Source organism: Cebus imitator, unplaced genomic scaffold (assembly GCF_001604975.1).
Source record: "Cebus imitator isolate Cc_AM_T3 unplaced genomic scaffold, Cebus_imitator-1.0 Scaffold306, whole genome shotgun sequence".
Classification (NCBI taxonomy): Eukaryota; Metazoa; Chordata; class Mammalia; order Primates; family Cebidae; genus Cebus; species Cebus imitator.
Window position 1 is genome coordinate 2,512,534 of NW_016107621.1, and position 12,961 is coordinate 2,525,494.

The 12,961-nt window shown below is 53.8% G+C and overlaps 1 protein-coding gene across 5 annotated transcripts in view; it reads right to left on the reverse strand.

Annotated features, from left to right (window-relative positions):
- SUPT5H (SPT5 homolog, DSIF elongation factor subunit) overlaps positions 1-12,961 on the reverse strand; it is a 32,140-nt gene that overhangs the window by 3,428 nt on the left and 15,751 nt on the right. For all 5 annotated transcript variants that reach the window (XM_017503028.2, XM_017503025.2, XM_017503026.2 and 2 more), the window contains 18 exons: positions 11,465-11,716; positions 9,964-10,053; positions 9,787-9,857; positions 7,365-7,470; positions 7,068-7,161; positions 6,843-6,979; positions 5,108-5,263; positions 4,860-5,006; positions 3,868-4,014; positions 3,648-3,773; positions 2,338-2,422; positions 1,904-2,023; positions 1,719-1,821; positions 1,503-1,630; positions 1,309-1,414; positions 717-875; positions 442-610; positions 127-330 (listed from right to left, as the gene is read on the reverse strand). In XM_017503028.2, the coding sequence (XP_017358517.1) occupies positions 127-330; positions 442-610; positions 717-875; positions 1,309-1,414; positions 1,503-1,630; positions 1,719-1,821; positions 1,904-2,023; positions 2,338-2,422; positions 3,648-3,773; positions 3,868-4,014; positions 4,860-5,006; positions 5,108-5,263; positions 6,843-6,979; positions 7,068-7,161; positions 7,365-7,470; positions 9,787-9,857; positions 9,964-10,053; positions 11,465-11,716 (2,400 nt within the window). The remainder of the gene's footprint in view (positions 1-126; positions 331-441; positions 611-716; positions 876-1,308; positions 1,415-1,502; positions 1,631-1,718; positions 1,822-1,903; positions 2,024-2,337; positions 2,423-3,647; positions 3,774-3,867; positions 4,015-4,859; positions 5,007-5,107; positions 5,264-6,842; positions 6,980-7,067; positions 7,162-7,364; positions 7,471-9,786; positions 9,858-9,963; positions 10,054-11,464; positions 11,717-12,961) is intronic.

Genomic DNA, 12,961 nt, shown 5'->3' on the forward strand with positions numbered 1-12,961 from the left:
AAAAAAAAAAAAAAAAAAAAGCGACTTGAACATGCAGTTAAACAGTTAAAAAAGAAAGTAATCACAGAGTTTAAGGGGCACCAAGGCGAGGATGCCTGCCCACCCAGCACCCTGGGCCCCACGTACCGTGACACTGCGGATGACACCTGTCTGTCCCACCACCTGTGTGTCCAGGTAGGTGTCCCGCACCTTCACCTGAATGTCAGTGGTTACCCAGTCGCTGGAGTTCTGCTCGATGCCTGAGCCTGGTGTGTGAGGGTTGTAGCCACCAGGGGAGGGAGCTCCAGGTGTCATAGGACTGTAGCCAACAGGGCTCGGGCTAGGGCTAGCCTGCAGGGAAAAGAGGATTATCGTTGGGAATGGTCACCTGGTCTGGCCGACCCTACAGGGCTGAGGCCACCCCAGCCCACCACCCTCAAGGGCAGGCAGGCAGACCATTACCTGATAGGCCATGGGTGAGGGTGTAGGGTGGTAGCTGGCCGGGGAGTGGGTGTTCTGGTAGCCTGCTGGGCTTGGCGCCACCTGGTGGTAGCTCTGGGGGCTGGGGCTGGGCTGGTAGGAGCCTTGCGGGGAGGGGGCAGCATAGGGAGAGAACTGGTCTGTGTTATACCTGCAGAGACAGGAGAGAAAGGGACATTTGTTGGGGCAGGGAGGGAAAAGGAGGCAGTGGGAGGGTTTGGGCAGTGGTAGATGAGGGCAGGCCCCAGCGGACTCACATGGCCGGCGTCCCTGGCGTCTGTGGGTTGTATTGCGGGTTGACCTGTGGGGATGAGGGGTCGGGGTAGCCAGGTGTTTGGGGATTGGGGGTTCCCCCATAGGCCTGCGGGGACGGGGTGGGCTCGTCATCGAAGGCATACTCATATTCTTCTTCAGCGCTGTTGAGAGAAAGGTCTGTTGAGAGCAACTGTGGTGATAATGTGGTGGATGCTTCCAGAAAAGCACCCTACACCAGACCCCAAACGGAGGCAATTTCATTCTTATGAGAGCCCCATCCAGAGGAGCTCCTGATGTTATTTCCCTTCCACAGCTGAAACTGTGGCACAGAGATGAGGGTGCCCACCCAAGGGCACCCCACCCAGGATCTTTCTCCAAGCCCAGGGGTACCCACAATCACTACTGAGGCTGGGGCTGAAGAGGAGGCCGCTTTGCCCCCACCCTGCCATGCCATGCCTCCTCCTTCAAAGGCACCAGCCTGGGGCTGGGAGCAGAGAATGTTGCATGGGCCCCACAAACCTCTTCCCCCAGACACCCGGCGTGACTCCTCACACACACCAGCACACACCAGAACCTGGAGAACCCTGGACTCACCGTGACGGCGTGTTGGGGTTGTTGGGGTCCCAGGCCCCACTCTGTGCAGGAGTGCGGCTGCCATCATGCAGGGGCGTCTGCGAGCCATAATGTGGGGTGCGACTGCCTGGAATGTGGGAAATGAGTATGTCTATTAGTCCTGTCCCTTCTCTAGGCACCCCAGCCCCTCCTCCCTGTCCCCTGCAGGCACTTACCATCCTGGAGGGGTGTCTGTGAACCATACATGGGCGTTCGGGAGCCAGAGCCATACATGGGCGTCTGGGAGCCATACATGGGCGTCCGCCCATAGGTCGAGGTCATGCCGCCTGGGCGCCGTGAGCCCCTGTGGACGCAGAGAACAAACGCGGTGAGCAGGACCCTCTCACTGCCCAACAAGACCCACCCTTGCCCTCCCTAGGCCCCGCCCGTACACCGTGGTGAGCCGCTGACGGTCCACAGAGATGGTCTGGCAGGTGGAGTGCAGCTCCACGCGGGCTGTGGACTCTGTGGCATCCTTCACCACACCAATGTAGCCTGGTAGGGGGCAGGAGGTCAGGCCAGGGAGGTTCCTCTTCACCACACCCCTCCCCAGGCCTCCACAGGCCTCCAATGTCACCTTTGTAGGGCCCCTGGGAGATGCGCACAGTCTGGCCGATGAGCTCATTGTCCCTCCGGCCCCGGCCCCTGCTCATGCCGCCACTGCTGCCACCTGGGCTACCAAAGCCGCCACGCTGACCTGGGGATGAGGGAGAATGTCACTGGTTCCCCATAGCTGTGCCCACATCCAGGACACCATCAGAAAGACCTGTTCACTTGCTTGACTCCTCCCCACTTGCGTTAGGAGCCTCCCCAACCCACCCCCTGCCTCTCACCTTTCCTATGGAAGCCCTGACCATTCTGGGCCGTCACTGCAGGGTCTACCCTCCTGAGGGTGGTGAATCCCCTAATAGCAGGGCCCAGCCCAGCGAAGGCACTCACTGGGGGCTGAACAACCAAGTTCCTCCCAGCCCTCTCTGCCCCCCACATCCCCATACCCTGAATCCCTCTCACCTCCAGCACTGGGGTGCATGGGGCTGCTGATCCGGGGACTCATAGGCGCAAAGCCACCCACGGTGAAGTTGGTCACATCACGTGGCTAGCAGAGAGGCAAGGAGTGAACTGTTGTGCAGGGGATGGGGGTGGGAGAGCCTGGGTGACAGCCCCCAGTCCCTACACCACACTGAATGCCTCCACGTGGTAACAGCTCCTGCAGTGATCTGCCTTGTCACCACCCCTGCCTCCTCCTGGTGGCAATGCCTCAATTTGCTTTGGGGAAACTGCCACTCCTCTGCCATTGTAAGCCTGTCAATCAAGAGGCCTGGGCTTCCACTGGCCACGGGGCAAGACTAAAATGTGGCTAGTTAGGAATTTAAGCCCTCAGAGACACAAAAACCACAAACCAAAGAAACTCAGCATCCCATCTGCAGGGCCCTGAGGAGACCACCCAGCCGCCCACACCCCAGGCCTGAGTTCCTCTGTGACACCTTGTCCTGCACAACTTTCCTACGAGCCCACCTCAGGGCCTTTGCACTTGCTATTCCGCCAAAATGCTCACTCTCCATCCATTCATTCAGGCCTCTGCTCCAATGTCGACTCCCACAGAGGCCTTTCTTTACCCTCCTCTGTCTAAGCAGCAGCCCTGATCGCTCCCTTTCTCCTGAGCCCAATCTGTTTTCTTCACAGCGCTTGCCATCACCTCACGCTAGACAGTTTTTCTATCCGTCCATCTCTGGAGTACCAGCTCTGGAACAGCAGAGTTTTGATTTTGTTTTGTTTTTGTTTTTTTTAAGACTCCAGCTCTGTTGCCCAGGATGGAGTGCAGTGGTGTCATCTCAGCTCACTGTAAGCTCTGCTTCCTGGGTTCAAGCGATTCTCCTGCCTCAGACTCCTGAGTAGATGGGATTATAGGTGCGCACAACCATGCCCGGATAATTTTTGTATTTTTAGTAGAGACAGGGTCCCACTATGTTGGCCAGGCTGGTGTCGAACTCCTGACCTTGTGATCCGCCCGTCGCGGCCTCCCAAAGTGCTAGGACTGTAGGCATGAACCACCATACCCAGCCTAGCAGAGTTGTTTTTTGTCTTGTTCACCACTGGTTCTCCAGTGTCTGGCACCTTATAGGTGCTCAGTAAAATGAAACGAATAACTTGGTGAACAGCTCAGAATCCCAAATAAACCTTCTCACTCTTTGCCAAGGACCTGACATGACACTTGCTCTCCCAATCCCTCACAAGCCCAATCTCATTACTTCTGGGGCCAGGGGAGGCTGGAGAGCCGAGCCAGGTACCCAATGCACAGGATCCCGCCATGCCCACCTCACCTTCGAGCCCCCAGCCAGCACCAGGTGGCGGGTCTTGCAGACAAACATGCCCCCGTTCTCCACCAGTTTCTTGCAATGTAGGAAGGCAAAGCTGCGGAAGAGATGGCGAATCTCCCCCTCTCGGCCCTAGCCGGGGAGAGAAAGGTCACTCTTTGACCACGTCCCTCTCACCCTCGACCAACCAAATTCTTTCAGATACAAGGCAGGAACTTGTACTCACTGAGTGGGGGCCATCAATGACTTTGACGATGTCTTTCACATGGATGTTGTTCTGCTCTGAGTCCAAGGCCACAGCAAAGCGGTTGTCCTTCTTACGGGTCACAGCCTGATGCCTGACTGTCACCACCTTCCCGTACATGTTCAGCACCTATGGAGGGAGAGCAGGGAGACTGTGGGCTGAGAATGGGAAGGGGAGACACGGGACAGGGGTTCCCTAAAGTGGGATGATCCTTTCTTGTGGTAGACGATCCCAAGCTCCACAGGGCATCTCAACTCCCTGGCTGCAGGAAGGGCAGGCAGGCAGGCAGGGTGCCACCCTTTAGGTACTAGGTCAACCAAAAATGTTCCCAGTCATTCGAAAATACCCTTTGCAAGGAGACTCCACCCCCTGATTGGGCAACAGCGACCTGACAGATGGAGGAAGGGGCTGATAGCAAAATAATAGCTAATTGTTCACCCATTACTCTGGGTCAGGCCCCTAAGATTTCACTGAAGCCTCAAAACTTCTTCTGAGATGGATTCTATCATGATTTCCAACTTACAATGGGAAACTCAGGCTCAGAGAGGGTGAGTCACTAGTCCAGGGTCACACAGCACAGAAGCAACAGAGCCAAAGTGAACGTGGAGTCCAGGGTCCTAAGTACTGTGCTCCATGACTCCCACATTCATGAGGAAGGGGTAAAAGCAGTAGGGCACATGTGGCACTCCATCCTTGAGTGAGGCCAGCCACCAGGGTAAATATCTAACCTCAGGGAATCATTCACTATGAACAGAGTAGACGCTGCTCTCATTTCCATTTTGTAGGCTGTGAAACAGGCACAGGGAGGATCAATGACTTGCCATGTGCCCACTATCAGCCAGTCAGATGTGGGTGACAGAGCCAGGTCTGCAACCCAGAGGAGTCTGGGGTTTCTGCCACCTCCCAGGATGAGGAGCTAAGGGACAGGAAGCCTCCTAAAAGCAAGTCCCCACCACAGAGCACAACACACACACCTGGAAGGTCTCCCGCTCTAATCGCACAATGACGCCCACAGTCTGGGGGTCCAGCTGCACCAGCTCGCCCCATTCATGCTGGCCCCCAACATCCACACCCGATGCTGTCTCTGAGCAGAGCTGCAGGTCGCGGGGGAGCACCTTCAGCTGCCGGGGATAGTGAAAGGGGTGAGGCCTGGTCCAGGTAGCTCACCTACCTGGGTCTCCTCTTGGCACGTCGCCCTCCCCCGACCACTCCATCCACCTACCTCATGCATGGTGAGGTCAGAAAACAGGATAACGAAATTCTCCTCCACCCGCACGATGAGGCCTGTGTCACCCTCGAATCGGCCAGCAATTACCTTCACGTGGTCCCCCATTTTGAAGTATTTCCGAAGTTCCTGGGCTGGGAACTCCAGCATGTCCTGGGGGATTGGGTGTGAGGACAACGGCAGGTGAGTGAGGGGAGACCACCACAACCTGACTGCCCCTCCTGTCTTCAGAATCCACTCATGTTCTCAAAAAACCACTCCAGGCTCACACCACCCACCTCAGACTACCTTAGGCCATCTGGATGATCCCTCAGACTGCACCAGAAACAGCTGACCCCAGACGCAGGACGCCAACCTGGACAACCTTTACCCCACAAAGAGACAGCCTGCTCTCGAGACACATGATGCCTGCCTGGACCCACACAGAGAGAGCCTGCCCCTCAGACACAGGGCCCCCGACTGGACAGCTTCTCAGCCCCACCCAGAGACAGCTTCACCCCACACATCACATTGTGCCAGCACAACCCCTCAGATATCTCACACACACACACACACACACACACACACACACACACCCCACTAAGCAAACAAAACTAAGCACGCACCTCAGATTACTCCATTACACTCTCAACCCAGTACTATCCAGATATCTTGCTTTTCAAACAAGATAGACCAAGTCACTCTCCAGAGACACATACAACCAGGCAGGCCTGCCGGTGATGTGGCCACAAATCTGGACACACCTCTTGGATGTCCATTTCTTCCTTATTTGACAAAGTTTCACTCTGTCACCCAGGCTGGAGTGCAGTGGTGCAATCTCAGCTCACTGCAACCTTCCACCTCCCTGGTTCAAGCAATTCTCCTACCTCAGCCTCCCAAGTAGCTGAAATTACAGGAGCACGCCAACACACTCAGCTAATTTTTTTTTTTTTTTTTTTTTGAGACGGAGTTTTGCTCTTGTTATCCAGGCTGGAGTGCAATGGCGCGATCTCAGCTCACCACATCCTCCGTCTCCTGAGTTCAGGTAATTCTCCTGCCTCAGCCTCCTGAGTAGCTGGGATTACAGGCACGTGCCACCAAGCCCAGCTAATTTTTTGTATTTTTAGTAGAGACGGGGTTTCACCATGTTGACCAGGATGGTCTCGATCTCTTGACCTCATGATCCACCCGCCTTGGCCTCCCAAAGTGCTGGGATTACAGGCTTGAGCCACGCACCCGGCCTAATTTTTTATTTTCTGTAGAGACAGGGTTTCACCATGTTGACCAGATTGGTCTTGAACTCCTGATCTCCAGCAATCTGCCCACCTTGGCCTCCCGAAGTGCTGGGATTACAAGCATGAGCCACTGCGCCCAGCCTCTTCCTCCTTTAAATGTCCACAAGCAGGCGTTGACACACACTGGCCTCCCTCACACTCAGGATAGAAATGTAGAACACACACCCAAACATGTGCAGCCTAGTCATCCCCAAAGATATATACCCTAGCAGTCCCCTGGGGACAGAAAGAACCTACATGCCAGGCCCCCCCAAAATGTAACCAGACATCCCTTTCCCCAAATCACAAAAGCAGGCCTGCTGCCCACCGACCCCAAGCTGCACTCAGATAGAGTCTCTCAGGCACCTGAGAAAACTAGAAGGGCCTCAAATTACCCTCCTGGAAACCAGGTGTCACCAGGCGCACCGCCACCTGGACAGCCACATACAGTCAGATGTCCCTGAACACCGGGCACCCACCTTGAGGTCTTCGTGCTTGGGCATGATGGTGATCTTGTTGCCATCCACACTGAGGATTTTGCCCTGCAGGTTGATGAGCTCACCCTCACAGACCTCTACATTGTCCCCAGGTTGGAAGTTGTGCTCCCGCTCCTTCCCTACAGGGGCAGCAATATAGCTGATTCAGGGGCTGCTGCCACGGGCCACCCCTGCCCCTTGGCCCAGGTTACAGAAGGAGTCAAATACCTGTGCTCTCAGTCACCACCTCCAGGTCAATGCCCTCTGGCTGGTCCTCAAACTTCTCCAGTTCAGAGAGTGTGGGCTTCACACCCTCCGTGATCTAAGCCCCCAGGGGAGAGGGGAAGAGAAGCAAATGGCCCAAGGTCAGTGCAACAGCCCAGCTGAGTGGGCTGGAAAGATGGTTAGGGAACACTCCTAACTTGAGGAGTGGGACAGACCCAGATAACCCACAGCCCAGGGCCTGGCCTGCAGAACGCTTACCCCACCCTCATTACCAGTGCCCCTCCTGTCTGGGACCCTCACCACAGCAGACATGGCGAAGCTCTTGAACAGAAAGCCCTTCCGGCTGTAACGGTTCCCCTCAAAGATGAGGAAGTCACCATCAGAGGCAACATCGCCCCCCAGGGACCTGGGATTTTATGGGGAAAAGAAGATTAGAAGGGAGGGTCAAGAGAATCTTACTGTACCTCAGTCTTCTCAGTTGGCAACAGCGGGAGAGGACCACAGGTGGACTGACCCTCCCATCCCAGCACACACCCTCTTGGCAGCAGTGACTTCTCACAAACCTCAAAGGCCTACCTCCCTGTACTCCTCCACTCATTCCCTGATTTATAGTTCACCACAGCACTGATCACCATCTGACAAGCCAGTGTTTGACCTGTCCCCCTAACTAGCATGTCGGCTCCAGAAGGTCAGGGATGTAACAGTCACTAAATTTCACCAACAACAGTGCCTGGTATGCAGAAGTGTGCAGTAAATATTAGCTGAACAAAGTAACAGTATCAGACAATGACACCAGTTAATATTCCTAGGGCACTCAAGCCTGGCCTGCACATTCAGGACCTCACAGACTCCTCCCCAAATCTGTGACATCAGTAACTGCTCATTTCCAGGTGAGGGAATGAATGCAGGCTCAGGAATGTCACACCACACACCCAAGGTGGCCAGGCCAGAGTCTTGACAGGATTCAAAAGCAGGCAGGTGGGACTCCCAAACCTGTGGCCCCTGGCCCTGAATGTGGAGTGGGGGCCACTTCGTGTCTATTCCACGTCTCCGAGGTGGAAGGAGCCTCCTCCACTCTCCAAAAGGGAAACACATGGGAGGAGCAGGTCAAGTTCCTCCTACACTCACACAATCGCTCTCCCATGGTGAATCTGGGAGGGGGCTCAGCATGCTCTGCTGGGCACGTTGGGGTAGTTGGTCAGCTGGCTTGCTGCGGGGTGGGGAGGGGAGCATTATGGTTTGTTCTTTGCAAAGAGGTGCAGTTGAGTCAAGACCAGTGGTATAAATGGGTCCAAACTCAGGCAGGTGAAGTATTAGCAAGGCCTTTGGTGCAGACTGAAAGGTGTATTCCACAGCTCTTCTTTTTTGAGACGGAGTTTTGCTTTTGTTGCCCAGTCTGGAGTGCAATGGCACGATCTTGGCTCACTGCAACCTCCGCCTCCCAGGTTCAAGTGGTTTTCCTGCCTTAGCCTCCTGAGCAGCTGGGATTACAGGCATGTGCCACCATACCCAGCTAATTTTGTACTTTTAGTAGAGATGGGGTTTCTCCATGTGGTCAAGCTGGTCTCGAACTCCTGGCCTCAGGTGATCCGCCCACCTCGGCCTCCCTAAGTGCTGGGATTACAGGCATGAGCCACCATGCCCAGCCACCTCTTCCTTTATCTGAAGGAAAGCCTGACTGGCTGAACTACACAAATTTAGTTCCAGAACAGGACCAGAGGGAAGCGCGTCACTGGCACCTCTTGTTTCTCCATCTCCTCTCCTGCCCTTCCTGCTGGAGCCCTCAGTTAGCCCTGGAATGTTGAAATTCCTGGGCTGCTGCTCCAATTCTCTACCCAGCTGGGGGATCCGGGAGGCATCTGAGGGAAAGGGGCTCCATATCCCCCAATCTCAAGCGGGCATCAGCAGATCAGGAAGCCTGACAAAGTAAATCCCATTTCAATATGTCACACCATGGATCACACTTAACTGTGTGCCAAGTGCGTTCTGGGCATATATACATACTAATTTATTTAATTCTCACTACAATCTATAATCTCAGGAAGCAGAGGCTGTTTTCCTCAATCTTTTTAAATTTTTTTTTAACTTTTTCTTTTTATTATTTTTATTTTAAAAGATGGGATCTCACTATGTCGCCCAGGCTGGTCTCCTGGCATCAAGCAAGCCTCCTGCCTTAGCCTGCCAAAGTGCTCCCTCCCACCAAAAGCCTCATCAATCTTTTGGTTTTTTTGTTTGGTTTTGTTTTTTTGAGACAAACTTTCATTCTTGTTGCCCAGGCTGGAGTGCAATGGCTCAATCTGATCTTGGCTCACTGCAACCTCCGCCTCCTGGGTTCAAGTGATTCTCCTGCCTCAGCCTCCTGAATAGCTGTGATTATAGGCATGCACCACCACACCAGCTAATTTTGTATTCTTAGTAGAAACAGGGTTTCTCCATGTTGCTCAGGCTGGTCTTGAACTCCTAACCTCAGGTGATCTGCCCACCTCGGCCTCCCAAAGTGCTGCAATTATAGGTGTGAGCCACTGTGCCTGGCCCATCAATCTTTATAGCACAGGAAACTGAGGCACAGCAATGTGGAGTGACTTGCCTGGGGCTACATGTCAGGCTAACCAATTCACAGACTAACCTGTGGCGGGGCCATCCCTGTGGAGGAACCTGCAAAAGGCACATTCTGCACACCAGCCCTGGGGACCCAGCCCAGCCAGTCCCCAAGGACACCCACCTGATCTTCTCAGCATCAAATAGCCTCTGTGGAGGCCGCTTAAACTTCTTCCTTTTGGCAAACCAGTCTTTCTATGGAGGAAAGCGGCATGGGTCGGAAGGGTGAGGGAGCGGGACTTGGCCACCAGCAGGATGGAGTGCACCCCTTCCCCCAAGTCCACAGATTCCCCCCGAGTACCAAGCTCATCCGGGCCTTGATGCGATCGTAGTCAATGCGCGGGACCATCTTCAGGGAGATGGTGTTCTGGCTGGGCTCCACGTAGTCCACCTGAGCAAAGCAGGCAGGGCGTTAGCAGGGCCCCACCCTCCTCCCTGACCCCAGACACAAGAAGGGCCAGGAGATGCTAGGAAGGAGAAGGGACACAGGATGGTGGGGAAAAAAATCAGGCTGCTGACAACTTCCACAAGTCCCTCTCCAGCCCGTCCTTCCCCTCAACTCTGGCACTGAGGAGCCACTGCCTACTTGATATCTCCACCTGGATGTCTAAAGGTCCCTCAAATCCAGGACAATTGCAGCCAAAGTGCTGACTCCCCCACACCTGCCCCTTCTGGCCGCCTCCCACTCCATTCTTCCCTCTGCTCAGGCACACAAGCTGGGAGCCACGCTTGACTCCTTTCTTTCTCCTACACCTACACCTGATCTGTCAGCAAATTCCACCAGCTCTGCCTTCAAAACACCTGACCTCTTCCCCTCCTCCACTGCAATCTCAGCATTCCAAATCCAAAACCCAGAATGCTCAAAAATAGGAAAGCTTCTGAGCACCAACATGATGCTCAAAGGAAATGCTCACTCTGGGATTTTCAGATTTGGAATGCTCAACCAGTAAGCATAATGCGAATATTCCAAGAGCTGAAAACATCTGAAATCTGAAAAACACCTCTGGTCTCAAGCATTCAGGTAAGGGACACTCAGTTTGTATGAGGGTCTTGGTCCCGTCCCACCAGCACTACCACCTGCGCCATAGCAGCAGCCACCTCCCTGGTCTCTGTGTTCCTGCCCGTGGCCCCCTCCAGGCTATTTCAGGGTTTCTCAGCCTTGTCACTATTGACTTTTTGGGCCAGGTAATTCTTTGCTGTGGGCAGCCATCCCGTCCATGTGTCTAGCATTTCTGGGTTTAACCTGCTAGACGCCATAAGCATCAACCCCCTCCCCAGCTGACATAACCAAAAATGTCTCCAGACATTATCCTGGGGAAACATCGCCCTGACTTGAGAACCAGTGGTGTAGTCTCAACACAGTTACCAGAGAAATCTTATTAACACTCAAGTTAGCCTGTGCCCCTTAGAGCCCTCCCATCCTACTCCAGTAAAAACCAAAGCCCCCAGATGGGCCTTGTGAGCTCCCCCAACTCATCTCCCACCATCCCTGCTGCGACCAGTGACCGTCCCATCCTATCTCACAGGCCGCTCCTGCTGTTCCTGCTGCCTACAACACTCCTCCCAAGAGCTCCACATGCCTCATGGAGTCCGCTCTTTCACATCTTTACTCAGCACGCCTGAGAATGTGCACAGAAGACGGCCATCCGTTTTCTGTGTGCTCACAAAACCCAGGCTCTGCTTCAGCTCATCTAAGTGGGGTTCTATTCTCTGCAGCAGAAAGAGGGTGGGAAGGAGAAAAGGAAAAGAAGGGAGAACAGAATGGAGAAACCCTGACTCCCATGCCACACCCCCCCTGGCACCTGAGCAATGTCATCCTTGTAGATGCCCCGCTTGAGGCGGACCCAGGACTTTGGTTTCAGGTTGGCCACCTCTTTCACCACTTTGAGCACATCTGTCATCTCCTTGATGGGCACCATCTGCTGGTTCCAGTAGCCAAGCCGCAGGTTGCCCACCCCCTCAATGGCCTGCTTCACATGGGTCTGCTTGTAGGCCTCTACGTAGATGTAGCCCTTCACATGCTCTGGTGCCACTACTGACTTGATCTGCAGGGGCTGCAGGTGAACAGGTGGAAGGAGGAAACAGTGAGACATGACTGCTAATAACAGAAATGAATTCTAGCAGTCCCTCTGCTAGAATTCATCCCACAGAAACACACTGGCACAATGACATGGACACAAGGGTATTCCCTGCAGAATTATTTATTACAGCAAACAAACCAGACTGGAAATTTAAAATCCAAATATAGTAACTAATTTATGGCTTAACTATGCCATGAAATACAATGTTGCAGTTAAAAAAACAAAGAAACAAACAAAAAGATGAGATGAGACTCTATGTGGTGGCTCACGCCTATAATCCCAGAACTTTGGGAGGCCAAGATGGGCAGATCATTTGAGCCCAGGAGCTTGAGACAAGCCAGGGCAAAATGGTGAAACCCCGTTTCTACAAAAAATGCAAAAACTAGGCCAGGCGCAGTGGCTCACACCTGTAATCCCAGCACTTTAGGAGGCCAAGGTGGGTGGATCATGAGGTCAGGAGCTCAAGACCATCCTGGCTAACATGGTGAAACCCTGTCTCTACTAAAACTACACACACACACACACACACACTATCTGGGCATGATAGCACGTGCCTATAGTCCCAGCTATTTGGGAGGCTGAGGCAGGAGAATTGCTTGGACCCAGGAGGGAGAGGCTGCAGTGAGCCAAGATTGCGCCACTGCACTCCAGCTTAGGCAACAGAGCAAGACTCCATCTCAAAAAAACAAAAACTAGCTGGCTATGATGGCACATGCCTGCAGTCCCACTATGCAGGAGGCTGAGGGAGGATAACTGCTTGAGCCTGGGAGGTTGAGGCTGCAGTGAGCTGAGATCGCACCACTGCACTCCAGCCTAGGCAACAGAGTTTCTGAAACCATGTCTCGAAAAAAAAATAATAAAAATAAATAAAATTAGATTAACCTGCAGGTACTAATATAGAAAGATATCCAGTGTTCTGTTCAAAGTCAACTAGAGCCAGGTGTGGTGGCTCCTGCCTGTAATCCCAGCACTTTGGGAGGCTGAGACGGGCGGATGATAGGTCGGGAGTTCCAGACCAGCCTGGCCAACATGGTGAAACCCTGTCTCTACTAAAAATACAAAAAAATTAGCCAGTGTGCAGCATGCACCTGTAGTCCCAACTACTCAGGAGGCTGAGGCAGGAGATCTGCTTGAACCCGGGAGGCGGAGGCTGCAGTGAGCCGGGACTGCGCCACTGCACTCCAGCCTGGGCAACAGAGCAAAACTCCATCTCAAAAA